The 16,722-nt window shown below is 46.5% G+C and overlaps 2 protein-coding genes across 4 annotated transcripts in view; one reads left to right on the top strand and one right to left on the bottom strand.

Annotated features, from left to right (window-relative positions):
- Positions 1-4,566, top strand: part of LOC109507036 (procollagen C-endopeptidase enhancer 2-like) — a 5,812-nt gene extending 1,246 nt beyond the window's left edge. Inside the window, exons 2-9 of the mRNA XM_019856168.1 lie at positions 151-259; positions 1,068-1,326; positions 1,417-1,541; positions 2,044-2,180; positions 2,987-3,630; positions 3,695-3,775; positions 3,850-4,020; positions 4,251-4,566. Of these exons, the coding sequence (XP_019711727.1) occupies positions 151-259; positions 1,068-1,326; positions 1,417-1,541; positions 2,044-2,180; positions 2,987-3,630; positions 3,695-3,775; positions 3,850-4,020; positions 4,251-4,381 (1,657 nt within the window). The 3' untranslated portion in view covers positions 4,382-4,566. The remainder of the gene's footprint in view (positions 1-150; positions 260-1,067; positions 1,327-1,416; positions 1,542-2,043; positions 2,181-2,986; positions 3,631-3,694; positions 3,776-3,849; positions 4,021-4,250) is intronic.
- A 4,246-nt stretch (positions 4,567-8,812) lies between these two features.
- On the bottom strand, positions 8,813-15,677 carry LOC109507035 (calpain-5). Of its 3 annotated transcripts, XM_019856167.1 has the most exons (14): positions 15,430-15,677; positions 14,916-15,070; positions 14,315-14,516; positions 14,110-14,241; positions 13,564-13,775; positions 13,283-13,475; positions 12,403-12,578; positions 12,202-12,279; positions 11,262-11,586; positions 11,065-11,187; positions 10,193-10,389; positions 9,872-9,990; positions 9,249-9,385; positions 8,813-9,175 (listed from the first exon to the last, which is right to left on the bottom strand). In XM_019856167.1, the coding sequence occupies exons 3-14, from the start codon at positions 14,477-14,479 to the stop codon at positions 9,005-9,007; spliced, it is 2,028 nt and encodes a 675-aa protein (XP_019711726.1). In that variant the 5' UTR covers positions 14,480-14,516; positions 14,916-15,070; positions 15,430-15,677; the 3' UTR covers positions 8,813-9,004. The 3 variants fall into 3 exon arrangements, with proteins under 3 accessions (XP_019711726.1, XP_019711724.1, XP_019711725.1); XM_019856165.1 differs by having other exon boundaries at positions 14,315-15,070; XM_019856166.1 differs by lacking the exon at positions 15,430-15,677 and having other exon boundaries at positions 14,315-15,229.
- Positions 15,678-16,722: the final 1,045 nt, after the last annotated feature.

Raw genomic sequence — 16,722 nt, 5'->3', positions numbered from 1 at the left:
GGAGCGGCTTTGAAACAGAGGCACACTGTGCCGCTGTGGCTCGGCGCGCACGTAAACGTTTGCAGGCACCGTGCCGCGTTCAACTCGCCGTTTGAAGTGGCGCTTGCGTCTGATTGTGGCCTCGCATATGCTTCCTCTACATTCCACCAGGCCCGTGTTCAAGTGCGGGGGGCATCTGGTCGTCGATTCGGGCATCGTGGCCAGCGAGGGCTTCCCCAGTCCTTACAAAGCCAACAGCAAATGCACCTGGTACATCACTGTGAGTCACAAATCGGTTTCCTTCTTTAACGTACAATCACACCGTTGTGTCGCAATGCCAAACGAGATCGTGAAAAAAATTATTAACTGTAGATCGAAATTTTTCGTGAAAGAGCATGCACGGTCATCGTCCTTCTTCACGATATGTCTGTCATTATATTTGGAGTACAGTAGTGCCTCGACTTACAAGTTTAATTCCGTCCTCGGACACACTCGTACATCAGAAAGTTGCGATAATCGTAATTTCTATTCGTTTTCACCGAGGATAAAGAATATACGCTTGTGAGTATTGTGAGATTGTCTGGCCGCTTTCAAATATCCGTTGTGTGAAGTGTTCCAACACCGCAACTATCGATGCCATTCATTTGCCCATTCGCGTGTTAACATTTAGCGCGCAAAGATTTCAAAGGCAAAGTTTTGTTGTTGTTGAAAAAAATTCAATGTGCAATTCTCTCGGTTTTGTTTGACAGGAAACTCCAACTGCTTGTGGCAAGGAAAGGTTTGAATGTCCTTAAAAAAAAAATAAATGTTCATTATCTGACAAACTGCTCTCGAGCTTTTTATTATTACAATTTTGTTTTGAAATTATCTCTATCTCGAAAAACTCAGTCGAGTCACTCGTATGTCAAGGCAGCAGTGCAAATTATAATTTTCAGACCAGTGGTTGAGAATCACTCTCGTCATTAACACCTAAACCTCAACAACAAACAAAAAAAAAACCCAAAAAAAGGACGTGGCCGTGAAGTAGGGCGTGAGGGCCGAGGCGCAATGTGTGAGTCTCATTATGAAAGCATTTTTGGTCTTTCAAGGTCCCCGAAGGTCACGTGGTCATGCTGTCCTTCCGCCTATTCGACATGGAGGCAGAGCCCACCTGCCGCTACGACTACTTGGATGTCTACAACGGCCACACGCGCTTGGTCCAGAAGCTGGGCCGCTTCTGTGGGACCTTCCGGCCCGGAGCGCTCATCTCCACGTCCAACACCATGATGCTGGATATGGTGTCGGACGAGGCCACGGGGGGGAGAGGCTTCCTGGCCTACTTCCGGGCGGGGAAGCCGCATGTGGAAGGTGTGGTGTCATTTTTGTGGCGGCTCGAAATATATTCAGACGACTGCATGAGCACATTTTGGTGTGGTTTTCTCCCCGCCCTTTCCACAGAGAATCAATTCTGCGGCGGGCGGTTGACCAAATCCCAGGGGTCCATCCAGACGCCCAACTGGCCCAACTCCAACTACCCGGCAGGCATCAGCTGCTCCTGGTACATCTCGGTCGAGCCGAGCAACGTGAGCAGACTCACCTCAAGATTTCAATGCGTTTAGATTCATTTGTTTCAGGTATGGAGCCTCGGTTCCCCTTTCAGACGGCTTAGGATGTAGCCTAAGGGCTATTCCAACCAAGCAAGAACAATGAGATGTTAACAGAGGTGGCAAAAGTACGCACACTCTACTCAAAGCAGAGATCCAAATTAGGTTGAGGTGGCTCCGTATACAAGTTTCTGCGATAAAAGCGATGCTTTGGAGCGGCTGCAGGAAGAGGCGTGCCCACACCTGCAAAAGGGGGCTTGTCTCCAGGAGCGCTTCTCGCACAAATGAAAGAGTTCCTTATGCGTGCCCGCTTGTGCCTGCCAATAGATTGAAGAATTAGGAAGCCGGGCTGAGAGCGGTGCTAAATGCCGTCCTTTGTATCGCAAGCGGTGGGATCCAGGAAAGAAATGCGGCGCGACAGCCGGATTATTATTTATTTCACGTCACGGTTTGTGTTGGCGTGTCGCCGCTTCTTCGCCAGGTGATCGAGTTGAAGTTTGAGAAGCTGGACCTGGAACCGGACACATACTGTCGCTACGACTACGTGGCTCTGTTCAACGGAGGGGAGAGAGACGACTCCAGGAGAATTGGGAAGTTCTGTGGCGACAGGGTACCGGGGTCAGTTACCGTTAAAATGAGATCTAGTGCAGTGGTCCCCAAACCCCGGGCCAAAGACCGGTAGTGGTCCGTGGGTCATTTGGCACCGGGCCGCACAGAAAGAATAAATAAATTACATTACTTCCGTTTTATTCATTTCCGAATCAAAAAAGATGTTTTATTTTGAAAAATTGACCGGATCCTCTGTTACATCCGTCTACAGTGTGTCACTCTTGACGCAGGTCAAGGCGCGCTTCTCGATCCCGTGATGGGTTACCGCTAAAACGAAACCCAGGAGCTAGCAAAATGAGTAAAAAAAAACAAACGTCTTTGGAAAGTTTCTTTGGGAAGGGGGAAAGGCCCAGTCAGGAGACTTTCAAGAAAAAGAAGGCTACATTTAAAATACAGATTTATCTCAACGGGAGATTCCCACGCACCAAGCTCACCCTATATAATATGCGGCGAATGGTGAGTCGTATTTTTCATGCACTTTTTATCTTATTTTGAAGGCACGTTTAAACGTTACCACAGCGATCAGAGCGTTGTGGCCAGACAGGACATTCCTCGTGTCACGATTCGTGTTTATTATTCTGTTTCGAAAATACCACAGTTTTCATGCAGGTCATCTCATATTTGTCCGCCACACCTTAAAGGCCGGTCCCTGAAAATATTGTATGACATTAAACCGGTCCGTGGGGCAAAAAAGGTTGGGGACCGCTGATCTAGTGTTAAAGCTGTCAGTATAACATGACACCTAAAGAAAAAAAGCAAAACAAAACAGTATTCCGATGTACATTTGATTCCGCTCCTTTCCACGTCTGCCGCAGGGCTGTCGTGACCAATGGCAATCAGCTCCTCGTCCAGTTTGTCTCTGACCTTAGCGTGACCTCAGATGGCTTCATGGCCCATTATAACAGCGTGCCGCGTGGCTCTCGGACTCCCACCGCCGGGGGAGACTTCATCCATCGGTCCGAAACCCCCTCCACGACGCAGACACCGTCCGCGAAGCCAAAGAGGCCCATCAAAACGACGGCCAAACCGGTCAAAACCACCAAAACCACACCCAAGCCAAAGCCTAGCATCCGGCCCAAAGCCACCCCAAAACCAGCTAAAAAACCAACCGTTAAGATCCCAATAAAGCCCCCACCGCGTAAACCGACCGCCAAGCCCAATAAGGCTAAACCCACCCCCAAGATGCCTGTGAAAAAGCCGACACCCAAACCCGGAACAAAACCTTCGCCCAAACCCAAAGTCACCAAAGACGACAAACCGACAAGCAAGCCTGCACCAAAGACCAAACCCACTCCCAAAGCGGCCGTCAAACCAGCGAAACCCACCCCGAAAACCAAACCGGCCGTCAAACCAGTGAAACCCACGCCTAAAACCAAACCGGCCGTCAAATCTTCACCCAAACCTAAAGTGACACCGAAACCCAAGGTGGTCCCAAAGAAGCCGACAGCGAACAAGAAACGTGAGTTGACGCCTCGTCACGTTTGTTGACAAACTCGCTTCATCGCGATCTGTTTCTGCCACAGCTTTGCCGCTCAACCCTTTGTGCAAGCAAACCTACAAGAGGACAGGAACTCTGCAGTCCAGATTCTGCCCCAGTGACTTCGGTAAACCACATCCAGCCCTTCCAGGCTTGGTCAACTCTCTTCAAAGATCTAACATGCCGTTTGCCTCCTTGTAGTGGTTGCGGGGAAGGTGACAGATGTGATCCCTGGTCCGAGAGGTTCTGCCACACTGGAAGTGGCTCTCATTAAAGCCTATAAGCCAGGAAAACTGAAGATCAGCAAAGTGGGACAGTCCGCAACCGTCAAACTGAACACCACGTGCAAGAGATCCCCGGGACTGACCAAAGGTATGACGATAATCCGTGTCGTGAATTTGATCTCGTTCGCTCTTCTTCCCGCTGTTGACAGAGGCTACCCGGATAAGCAGGACTTTATTCTCTGTTAGCCATGTCCAGTATTCGATCTTCGCTCCCTGCTCAAGCCACAACCTCAATTCCAGCAGTTTTAACTCATTCATTGCCAAGGTCCGCACAACTTTTGGTTGAAGCAATCATTGCTGTCTCCCGTTTCTCTACAGGCCAAAACTACGTGCTCATGGGCAAAGTGGACGCCCAGGGCAAAGGCCTCCTGACCCCGTCCAGCTTCGCCCTCCTGTACAGGCCGGTCCACGCCAAGGCCCTCGCCAACCTGGCGGCTAAGGGATGCTGACGGCACAGCGTAATCAACCAAACAAAGGGGGGAGTGGAAACACACCGCAAACATGAATATAATGTCATACCCCACAAAGGCTCTCATTGCTTTTACATTAGACTCAAGCATACATCATGAGTATATTGTTCAATTTGAATGTAAATTATGTTTTAAAAAAAAAAATAAAGTATGTGTTGCTGTTGTTCTGGTCCAAGTGGCAAGTGACTGTTCTGAGTTTTGATTTGAACAACTTCCTCGGTGACGAAACGCACGCCGGAGCAGTCTTAAATTCCAGACCAGATTCCAGATTTTGTTTGCACAGTGAGTTTCCATACGGAACTTTTATTTAAGAGAATGTTGACTTGAGCTCTGACATCATACTTGGAGATCAGCATAGTTGTCGTTATTCAAAGCTGTACAAGACTTCCTGATTTCACATGTGGACAATCAACAACGTAACAGGTTTGTTCAATTTGGACAGACATTTTTTTGGGGGGTGGAGAAGTGAATATTCCACAATATCTTTTCATTGGACAACACAAGAAGAAATGACACTTTGCTAATTTCACATTGTAGTATTCACATGACAAAACGGCTAAATGGGCCCAATTTGGACATTTTTCCTTGGGGGGTGTACTCACTTTTGTCGCAAATGAATGCACCAGCAAAATTTGACACACCCACAAAGAAGAGTTGTCAGTCCAGTGGTTAGCACGTCGACCTCACAGTGCAAAGGTACCGGGTTCGATTCTGACTATTTTACACTGCCACAAAAGTGTCACGTCTTTAGAAAATATATCATAAACATTGAAAACGGTGATCGGTATAATCAGAACTATCATCGGTTCTTACGACAAGCAATGTCGTGATGTCGTCAAGGCTCAGCCCATTACCCAGCAGCCTCGGCGGCAGGCTCCCCCTCCGCGGCCGGGTCATTTGAGAGTTCTAGATGTAGTCGTCGGGGTCCGCCTGTCCGCACATGTAAAGGCCCACCAGGACTAGGAAGCCGACGACCACGAACAGACCCACCAGGATGTAAATCAGCGTCGTCGTCCAGAAGGCAAACAGGTAGAGTGTTTTGTCGCAGTAGGGCTCAGCGCTGGTGACGTTCTTGTAGTAGTTGGGCTTGTATATGGAGTAGATCCACACGTTACCTACAGGAAAGAATATGGGAAGCCGATGATTTTGAAAAATAATTTAAAAAAAAACAAACTCCATATTATGATGCGATTTATTTTTCAAAGGTCCTCTTCTGACTTTTTTTTTTTTTAACAAACACAAGCAATAAATTAATCTGCATTGCTCGAGGAAATCAAGACCTGGATGGCACTGAGTTTCTTGAATTTCAATGAAAAGAAAACAGAAGTGACGGTTTTTGGTCTCAGTGGCCTTTGTACATCCCATCCTGCGGACTTGGGGCCCGCTGGCGCCTTATCTGAAGCCAACAGACTCGAACTTGGGTCTTGAACTGGACAGTGATTTTAAATTGGACTGGCAAATTGGTGCAGTTGTGAAATCCAGCTTCTTTCATCTTAGGCAGATGGCTAAAGTAAAAACCTCTCCTTACTCAAGAGCAATTTGAAACAGAAATTCATGCCTTTGTCACATCTTGGCTGGATTACTGAAATGCACTTGATTTTGGAGTCAACCAATGCTCCATGAAGCATCTCCAGTTGGTCCAAAATACTGCTGCTCACCTCTTAAAAGATACTCGTAAGAGGGAGCACATAACTCCTTTTCTGGCACCCCTTCACTGGCTCCCTATACATTTTAGAGATTCTATTATGTGTTTAATTGGCCTCACCCCACTTTAGATCTCCTCCGCCCTTACGCACCTGCCTCACCTCTTGTATACAGCGGTGGTTGTTTTAAAGTGCTCGAGAAATACCGTTGAGTTGAGTCGAGTAAATGTTTTGGTCTTATACATGAGCATAGGTCCCTAATTGCAAAGTATCACTAGTAAGAGCAAGCAGTTGTCAACTCGTGCGCGCTTTTGCCTTAAAAGTGCTCAAAAAATTGTGCCACTCACCGGCGATGAACCAGGCGACGAGGAACACCGCCAACAGAGCGTTCCAACCAAGGCTGATTCGGCAGAGCGGGTTCGGGGGGCCGTCTTTGGGCTCCCGGGCGCAGGGCAGGCAAATACACGCCACCAGCATGATGGCGAAGACGCCCACCACGATCAGGTAAATGGGAATGTAGTGCTGGCGGGGGCAGTCTTCCAGATGCACCGCGCCTGATGTCACCAGGGTTATACTTATTGACTTGAACAACTCGGGAGAAGAACTGAAGCCTTGAAGGCTACTTGAGGGGGGGTTGCAGTGTCACTCACCCATTATGATCTGAGCGAGTGGGATGATGCACACGAGAACCTTGATGGCCACTGCGGGGGTCATAAAGGAGAACTTCAGCGTTGTGAGTTCACTCGAGCGGGCAGGACTTAAGTGGTCTTACCTAGCACGGGTGTTGACGGTCGGGGAGCATTGCGGATGATCCGCATGGGGACACTGTCGGCCATGATGGCGATCGAAGCTGCAGATGAGAATGAAGGATTGTAAATTAAAATACTGCAACTGAGCCTCACCAGTCTATTCTCTTGATTTCACCGCATTTCTCTTGGCATACAGTACATGGATGTTGGATTTTTTTTTGTTTTAATCCACTAAGATTTCATCCTTTACGTGGGCTAGAAGAGGCGCTGAACTGACACGTTGAGTCAATGTGATTTGTGACCAACCAGATTTCAAACCTCAGAGGCCCAACTAGCGAGCACACGATGTCAACCTTCTTCCATCCTCTGACTGGTTGGCGGCAGTAAAAGTTGTTGTGGCCAAGTCCGACATTTAATAGGTCCTGACTGAGGGCCGAGGGACTAAATACGCGGTTCATCACGACGTTTATAGGATGATGCAACAGTTGATGTGGGCTGGGTGACTCAACACAAACCGCAGCTCCAGCAACCATCCCATCTTTATGTTTTGTTTACTTCTTCCTGAAACATGCGCACAATTTAGTCAGTTGTTGCTGCTGTTTTAACACGTTTAAGACATTATCACAGCTGCCTGTTGTAACTTTAATACAAGTCAGAGACAGACGCGGTTCCAGATTATGAACCGTGGAAGCAGTCGGACCACATTCCCAGCTCAGGTAAGGTCCCATCCTGTTTGGGTACTGGAGCGTTCACCCGGGTAACCGTAGCCCACTTGTAGATTGAGGGTGCGTTATTTCCACCCACACTACATTAACACCCGAACATGTAGCTGCAGCAACAACAATCTTTTTTTGAGCTATATTTAAGAAAGCCATTAAAATAAGCGAATCGTTTGTTTTCAACAGCACATCAGGGAAATCTGCATTGGAGTCAAACGAGCAATACAAAACAGGTTTTGCTCTCTTTACTCTCCCTGAACACGGCTCAAAACAACACAGCCTCGCCCGACAATAGAAAGTTTCAGTATACCACACCCAACTTAAGCACCAACAGTGTTCCAGTTTGTCCCCCAAAAATAAAACAATCGCCGTTTTTACGTCCAGCGCGTACGCGCAAGGTTTTTCCTACCCGAGCCGGCACTTTCGACCTCCTGCAGGGTTGGCGAGCAACTCCGGGGTTGCCCGCCTTCTCCAATCGCCACCGCATATTCTGGCTGAGTGTCAACTAATGACGTCAGCGAGGGCGGTTCGCCCGCTGTCAGGTGTTCGAAGAATTAATTTCTCTCGATAGAATTATTATTATTATTATGGTTTAAGTTTTATACTTTCCCCCAACCAGCAAAATACAAAACTAAAAATTAAAAAGTAAAATAGCAAAAAAAACTTTATATCTCTCTTTGGTCGTCTAAATGTAACTGCAACGCACACGCTGCCATTATATTCGACACGACATTTTCAAATATATTGTCACCTAGTTTATGGTAATGAAATATAATTATGAATATTGATCACGAACAAAGCACATTTGGGAAATAGGTTTGACCAAAAAATCCGCTCGGAATTCAAATACTGAAATGTAGTGTGTTACGCAGTGAGTTACTGCCTAAGTGTGTTGGTGCATTAGAACAGCACCTCTTGCTTAAAATTTTGCTAAAAGTAAAGCAAAGGACAGTATGTAAATGTCAATAGAGAAGAACAAATGAGTAAGTGGGGGTGTCTGTACCTTTTCATGGGACAACGTTGAAAAAAAATGACACCGCTGGCAACAAAAATGAAAATGTCCAAATTGGGACCTATTAGTTATTTTACCTTTCTTTTGTCCCAGTTCTAAATGGGGAGCTGCAGTGTTAAATGTGCATTGTCACTCTCTTGCTAGTGTTTCCCATGGCAAAAATTCTTAGATGGAGTCGCTGATTGGGGGAATCAACACAAAAAGACACGGAAGCACTGCAACAATCCATCTATTCTGTCAAAATAATGGATAAGAACACAGAAACGTGCTTGATGAGGTCATTTGGTTTTATTTATTTATTTGGAGATCTTTTTATATTGAGAAATGACACATGGAAAGAAAACAAAACTTCTTTGCATTACAAACAAAGTACAGCAATATCATGCATTTGGCATTTGGCGGTTCCCATTTTGGAATAATGCTCCAGGTGACGGGCGCAGTTTTTGTTACCATGGCAACCGGACGAAGCTGCGTGGCCGCTACAGGTCTGTCAGGTGGACACTCGAAGATGTCTCAACACAGACGTGGCCTGCCGAACCCAGGCGGTCGCCCCGTAGCGCCAACGAATGGTCTCGACTCTGGTCGGTGGGCATCGTGTGGAGTCGGGCGTGGCCCAAAATGGAGTCCCACAGCAGGCCGCTGCTCCATAGCTGCACACAACACACGGGGAATCAAACAAACGCCCGTGTGTCAAATGTATGACCTCACTGGAAGATGGCAAACCTCGACTGAGATGTGTGCATCGGGGTATCTCCTGTAAAAGATGGCTCTCAGCTGGAATTGTGGATTTCCTTCAGCTTTAAACAGCTGAGACCTAACGGCGGCGCCCTCGCAACGGATGATGGCATAAACATCTGGAGCTGTCCGTCATAACACCACATTGTCAACAAAGGCACATCACTCGGAAACCTAAACCTAAAATGCGCTGTAAGCTTTACAAGTGAACTTGACGTCAAGGTTATAGTGCATTTTAGGAGCCAAACATCACAAACATGTCCAGTGGTACCTTTGGATACAAGTTTAATTTCGTCTAAGACCAAAACACTAACATTGTCTTTCCCACGTTGAAATGAACGGAAATTTCATTTATTATTGTTCGAGCTTTCCGGAAAAAAAAATGTAATGTGTCATACGCAAGGCTATACCTGAAGAAAGGAGACCTTCCAACTCTTAAGCAGTAACATAAGTCATTCTTCACAGAGGATAAAGAATCCATGATTGTGAGTATTATCCATCTACGTGTTGCTCCACCGTTCGTATCACATATGTGTGTCTATGCTGTTTCGAGTCACTCGTATCTCAAGGCACCACTGTATAGGTCGAATTAGAAAAGAAAGAGGAGCCACCCGTCTGTTCAGGACGGCAGAGTCCTGTCGCATTCCGTAGATGGACTGTGGTCACCACGGTGGGCTGAGGTAAAAAGCACTGGAATAAGGAGGGAGACGGCAAGTCGTCCTTCAGTTCCCTAGAAGGCAAAAAGTCATTCGTAGAAATGGCAGAGGTGAAGGAGTCACATGACTTGACTTGAGTCAAGTTGAGTTACTTTTTCCCCACAGCAACATGGGACTTGCGAGAAACTAAAAGCTCTAAACCACCACAAAACATATGTGCCCTTCCTCCCTCCTCTACTGCATGTTAAAATCAAAAAGTGCGCAAAATGCTTGCACCTGAGTTGGACATGCGAATGCGAGAAGAGGCGCACGAGGAAGCGGCCGCAGGCTCCCGGCAAGTAGGTGGTGGGCAGCACCACGTAGCAGCCCGGCCCCAGAGTGACCTTCAGCGTGATGCTGCGAGAATCCATGTAGATGGAGCTGGCCGCTTGCTCCGCCACACGCTGCACCCGGCTGCAGCGGTTCTCCTCCACCTGAAGGTGGAGCCGGGCAGGGGAGGTTAGGGACGGTCAAAATGTCAAATGAGGCGCTCCTATGGAAATGTATTTGAGCATTTATTCGATATTATTGCTTTCTATGGTGCGCTCTTTGTCTTCGTTTGTATCATAATTCGGTGCACTGGGAAGATATGGGCTGTCACTGTTTCCTAAAATTTGACTTGAAATGAAATGAAATAATCAATTAAAATCATTGTGTTCCTCCTTATGCCAACTATAACTTTCAGGGTGCATGAAAGGGTTACGTTTATTTGAACAAATAACATCTCAGTTGAAATGCACTTTAGTCTTGTTCCTAAGTTACCCACTTGGAAAAAAAAAACATTGGGAATATTCCACAAGTCACATGCAAGTTGTATCATGCAAACCTTCTGCGGGCCATGCGAAAGCCAAAAGTAAAATTGGTACATCCACTGATATTTCGACCTATGACTGCAATGTTAAAATTGCGGCTCAAACTGTAACCCAAGTTATTTTTTTTCAATGTTATTTGATGATTTTTTTTTGTGTTGTTGAACAGTGTCAACATGCTATATTTCATTCATTTGTAAATAAATAAATAAATAAGCAAATGAGGAGTTTGGCCTTGAGATGAGGCGACATGAAATAAATACTCAAACGGCTTCGCAAAAAGGATGACAGCGAGCTCACCTTAAGTACCTCGAAACCGATGGGCAGGTTGTCCCCGCCGCCATCCTTCCTCCGTATCCTCTGGTCCTCCTGCTGCAGACACATGAGCACCTCCTCCTCCTGGCCTCGGACCTCAAACATGAACTGCAGAAAGAAGCGGGAAGCAGCAGTATTGCGTTCCAACTCGTTCACGCATGAAAGATTCAGTGTTGCTTTACTTGTGGATTGTGCAAGAACGTGTCCTTGTGATTGATACATCCTCCGCATCGGCTCCTCTTGTCCATCTGGACCTCCAAGCCTCCGTTCACGTCGTCCTCATGGTCTCCGTTTACCCCACACCTTCCTCCCTCGACCGGATCTTCCTTCCTGCGGCTCAGCACGCAGACGGCCGGCGGAGGTGCGCTGAGGCGGGCTGGTGCCGGAGCCCACTCCCCGTAGCAGCACACCTCTCTCCAGTGGGAGCTGGGCCACAGGAGAGCCCTCTCCACCAGACGGCACACCACCACATCCGTGAAGTAGCGACAAAAGTCCTCAAAGTCCATCCTGGAGGAAGGACAGGGTTCACGTACACAAAAACAAACAACATATGACTGCAGATTTCTTTTCTAGTGAGTAAAGTATTGCTACCACAAGTACAGTAATGCAGAATTCTATTGAATTGTATTGGCTCTCCTTTCCCACATGTGAGGGCATTAAAGTCATTACTGTAACCCCCCTTCAAAATATCTGTAAAACCTGCACTATATTTAAATCCATCCATCCATCCATCCATCCATCCGTTTTCTGATCCACTTTATCCTCACAAGGGTCGCGGGGGTGCTGGAGCCTATCCCAGCTGTCTTCGGGCAGTCGACGGGGGACACCCTGAACCGGTTGTCAGCCAATCGCAGGGCATCCACACTCACACCTCGGGACAATTTGGAGTGCCATGCATGTTTTTGGAATGTGGAAGGAAACTGGAGTACCCGGAGAAAACCCACGTAGGCCTGGGGAGAACATGTAAACTCCACACAGGAAGGCCGAAGCCGGGATCGAACCCACGACCTCAGCACTGTGAGGTCGACGCGCTAACCACTGGATCACCGGGCCGCCCTCTATTTAAATCATCCCTTAAATTCGGTTTGTCTGTACGGGAAGACAAACAACAAAAATACCAACCAGAACTCTCCAACGTCCCGAACTACAAGTCCCATCTTCTCCCTCTCTGTACGGCTCATCTGTTGCCACTGCTGTGATCTGCAAGGGGGAAAAGAAAAATCACACCCACGCTATTTTAAAAGCATGCAAAAAAAAAAATTAAATATTGTTAATACAAAATTGTCCCTTTAAGGTCAGCAGAGCTTTTAGTCTGCCGCTTACCGCTGACTCCAAGCACCCGTCCAGTCAGTGGTGCCCCACGGGTTCCGCATGCGCACCAAGAACAGTCGAGACATTCCGCTTCCCTGCCACACCTTCCTCACGGCAGTCACTCCGTAGGCATGTCCGCGCACCAGTCCGCAGTCCAGCACCGACTCCGCCGTCTCGCCTTCGGATGGCTGGCAACGGCACCCAAAAAAATATACATTTTATTTGGGAATGACATCATATGATATGAAATGATCCTGAATAAAATGGGTTGGTATTTGCGAAAAATGTGCAATATGTCGGTGAAAATGTAGAATGATGGGGAATAGGATTGAAAATGATGGAATGAGAAGGAATAACATGGAATGAGATGGACGGATGTGTAATGACACTGGTGAAAATTTTTGGGAATGTGGGAATTTCTGGAACGCTGAAAATCATTCTCCAAGGTGAACTGAATGAGCTGAACATTTCGATTATTCAAAAGAGAACAATTTTTTAAAAAATTGAATATGCTTTGGAATTATGGAAAACTTTTTGGGCACACGCACACACAACATCAACACCTGAGACCTGAATTTTTGAAATGAGAAAAAAAAAAAAATCACATTTGCTGTATACTTCTTCATAATTCTACAACAGATTCGTTTTTTTTGCAAATTTTGACTCCGGCCAAGCGATGGCACGCACAGACCTAGGAATCCCCGCGCAAAGGTATGGAACGGAAAAGTTTTGCATCCCAATGGCTGATTGAATTTGAATACAAAGAAATAAAGATTTCAAGTCTGTCTGCTGAGGCACAAGGTGGTGTGAAGCCGACTGCATGCATTTCTGTCTCGTAATCACGGTGAGCTTCGCAGGCGGCGCTTAACAGCAGCGCGTGTTTGTCAATTACCCGAATAGAACATGTGATGAGGGCTTTGTGTTCGTTGGCCTTGGCCAGCGTCTGGAAGAGAGCCTTCCGCTGGTCGCCGTGCAGGCTGAGGGTCTCACGGTTCAAGCTGAGAGGCTCCGAAACACCCCCGGTAAAGTCGATCAGAGCCTCGGCGGTGTTGCCCCCCTCCAGGGCCTCGTAGCAGCCGTTTAGCCTGCGAAGACAACCGGCGGTGAGACAGCAGGACAGATTCGCGTCACTCCTTGTCAGCGGATGGAGGTGGAAGGTCTGGAGTGACGAACTTGGCGTAGGCCTTCTCCAGCAGGGCACTCCAAAATTCTCTGGGCGTGGCCGAGCGGCAGAAAAGCAGAACGCTGCCGCTGCTCACGGGCAGCCGGTCGTCCACAACCACATCCATCCAGCGGCCAAAGCGCCAGAAGCGAAAATGGAAGATCCCCGTGTACAAATCTGGACGCTTGGGGTTCCATTCCTGGTCCGCATGGTCGGGGATGACCTTGGAGAGAGGTCACATTGAAGGCAAGGCCGAACCACTAGCAAGAGCGTTGACGTTTAAAAGCTAAATTCGAATCCATGGCCTGTGAAATTGTAATCAATTATTCCCAATGATGTTCACTTCATTTTGGAGCAGTTCGCTTGGCTGTGCTCCAGGTTAGGGTGAGCAAGACAGATTAGGGACAGTTTTTTTTTTAATTCGCTTTCATTTCAAATTTACCTCTCACCAAAATTGGTTGGTGAGAGCAAAACTGTTCAACTGCAATTATACTGTACATACATTCACATCTAGATGGACGGATAGATATTGATACAGGCGGGAGGGAAGGACCTACCTTTTTCCACAACGTAGGCTCGGACGCCAGACAGGAAATGGCAGCCACCATCCAGCAGTTTCCCAGACTGCCTTGGTGTAGATCACGTGTGCTGATGCCATCAACAAACAGACGCGGGTCCTTGCAGATCTCCTGAGGCGGAAATACGCAGCGTCCAGTGAACCTGGCCTAATCCGGCGGAGCTCCCGATGGGGCCGGTCCTCACCCGCGGCCTCTTCCAGGTCACCCCTGGCGGCGGCGCCCTCTTGTAGAAGAGCGCTTGGGCGGTGGTGGGGAACTCGGGATCCTTGAAGAGGGCGCCGCGTCGGAGGCACGCCCGCCGGAGCTTGTGGAAGCTCTGACCTCGGAAGTCACTTACTCGCTCTGTCATACTCGTCGTGAATGGGGAAAACTTAAAAGTCGTTCTTCTTTGCCGTTTAAATCAACAAAGGCAAATGTTAGGTGTGCTACTTCTTGTTCTACTTCCATTGTGAGTAACTCAGCAAGATGCTTTAATATTATCTGTCTACCTGTGTTGCCCCACTGTTTGTGTTCAAATATCCATTGCTTCTAAAACCACGATTTTCTGCGCTAACTATTAGCATTAGCATTTCAACGGTATTTTCCATTATATGTTATCATTAGGCTGAAAGGCAGGGTTGTTTGCTTGTTTTAAATACACCACATGTATTTCTCTTTTTTTTTAATGTTTAGTTTGACAGTAAACTTCAAGTTGGGGTGGTATTAAAGAACTTGAAAACATCCTAAGTCTGGGCACCGGTACCTCGAGGCACCACTGTATCGGATCCAAATAAGCAAACGTTTACCTTCGGGGGCCAATGCCACTTTCTCGGGTGGCCTAATTCATCCGCCACCTCTCCCGTCGTCCTGCAGTCAGCTCTTACAAAGCCGGGTCCTTTTCCATGCGATGCTTCCAGGATTCATCTCCACGTGTGCCACATGCAAATGTATCGCTTCGCACCTGGATGACAAATGTGCTTGCGTTATGCACGTCGCTACCGGGTTGAAGGTGTGAGAGACAGTGTGACCGTCTTTATCTGTATTGCAAGCAGGCTCTGGGTGTTGATGACTGCAGTGTAACTCTATCCATCTGCACTCTATCCCCCTCTCCACACACACACACACACACACACACACACACACACACACACACACACACACACACACACACACACACACACACACACACACACACACACAATAGACAGTCACCACACAAAGTGACACAACACGCCATTGATCACAACAGTAACAAGCTACAATTACAAAAGAAACACTTGAGTTTCAGACACTCAAAATGAGCACGTTAACCTCACTCACCCGTGTGTGGACAAATAGGCTGCACAATGACTTTTCCAGGAGACACTGTGGGTGTTTGTGTGCGTGTATCACTAACTGCTGCTTCTGCTGTTCTAATTTAAGACATATTCCGTCCTGTCTCCCCACTCACAGTCAGACCGTTTTCAGCTCACACAAAAGTTGTGGTGCATATTGCAGAGAATATCTTCTTCCGTCTTATGTTTTTGCCCCGCCTTGGCTTGGCGTGTCCCACACGACTCCCTGGATATCAATTTCCATACAGAGTGTGTTTGTGTGTGTGTGTGTGTGTGTGTGTGTGTGTGTGTGTGTGTGTGTGTGTTGTTGTCCACTGACACATGAGAAAGAGAAGGTGTGTCACTCTTGACTGCTTACACTGCCAAATATAAAACCGATTAGCACTGTGTAAAACTGCACACCAAAAACCTGCACTAAAAGTCGGTATGATGAAATGGGTTTAGTTAAAAAAAAAACAAAAACGGATATAAGTGCGAATGTTAGGATGAATACTTATTTGTCTATATGTGACGGGGTTTACAACTGTGACGGTCACCTCCGCCATAATTTAACTAAATATATCACTCCGTTACATATATACTACAATACAATGCAAATATCTTTTTTTCACAACAGCTGCAGCTGTAACAAAGCGATTTGTAGAACATTTGACATAACAACTCAAAATAAAAACAATAACAAACAATAACAATACGAGGTCAAATATTAAATAATTATTTGACATTATTATAAAAATAAATATCTTTTGACTACAAACAATAATACGTGCACATTTAAGTGGAGCAATTATAAAATCCCTTTTTGAAACTAACAAGACAATGTTTTCAAAAGATTTGGGTTTCGTATAGCAAGGTTCGAGAAAGTTCAGCAAATTAAACCAAAGTATCATTAGTAGTTCAAGAACTAATGAAAAATGAAATGATATGCAATATCAGTGACAAAGGAAAACATGATCAGCCTTACCTAGCAAGTTGTATAAGTGTGCTATATGGAAGGAAAAATATGTATTGTGATGAAAACTGCCACGTAATATTTTCATTGTGATTTGATTTTTTTGGGGTAGAATTGCATCGAAAAATTTGCAAATTTGAGCTTTTTTAATTGCATCATTAGTAGTTCAAGAACTAATGAAAAATGAAATGATATGCAATATCAGTGACAAAGGAAAACATGATCAGCCTTACCTAGCAAGTTGTATAAGTGTGCTATATGGAAGGAAAATATGTATTGTGATGAAAACTGCCACGTAATATTTTAATTGTGATTTGATTTTTGGGG

The sequence above is a fragment of the Hippocampus comes genome, unplaced genomic scaffold (genome assembly GCF_001891065.2).
Source record: "Hippocampus comes isolate QL1 unplaced genomic scaffold, H_comes_QL1_v1.1 scaffold246, whole genome shotgun sequence".
Classification (NCBI taxonomy): Eukaryota; Metazoa; Chordata; class Actinopteri; order Syngnathiformes; family Syngnathidae; genus Hippocampus; species Hippocampus comes.
This window is presented reverse-complemented; position numbering and strand designations above follow the sequence as displayed.

Bases quoted from the DNA above. Each gene is read 5' to 3' on its own strand.
- LOC109507035 (XM_019856165.1), bottom strand. From the start codon at position 14,479: ATGACAGAGCGAGTAAGTGACTTCCGAGGTCAGAGCTTCCACAAGCTC. The intron at 12,579-13,282 runs GTAATTGACAAA...TGCCGTTGCCAG, and splicing joins TCATCACATGTTCTATTCGG to CCATCCGAAGGCGAGACGGC. The intron at 10,390-11,064 runs GTGAGCTCGCTG...CTCCACCTTCAG, and splicing joins TCGGTTTCGAGGTACTTAAG to GTGGAGGAGAACCGCTGCAG.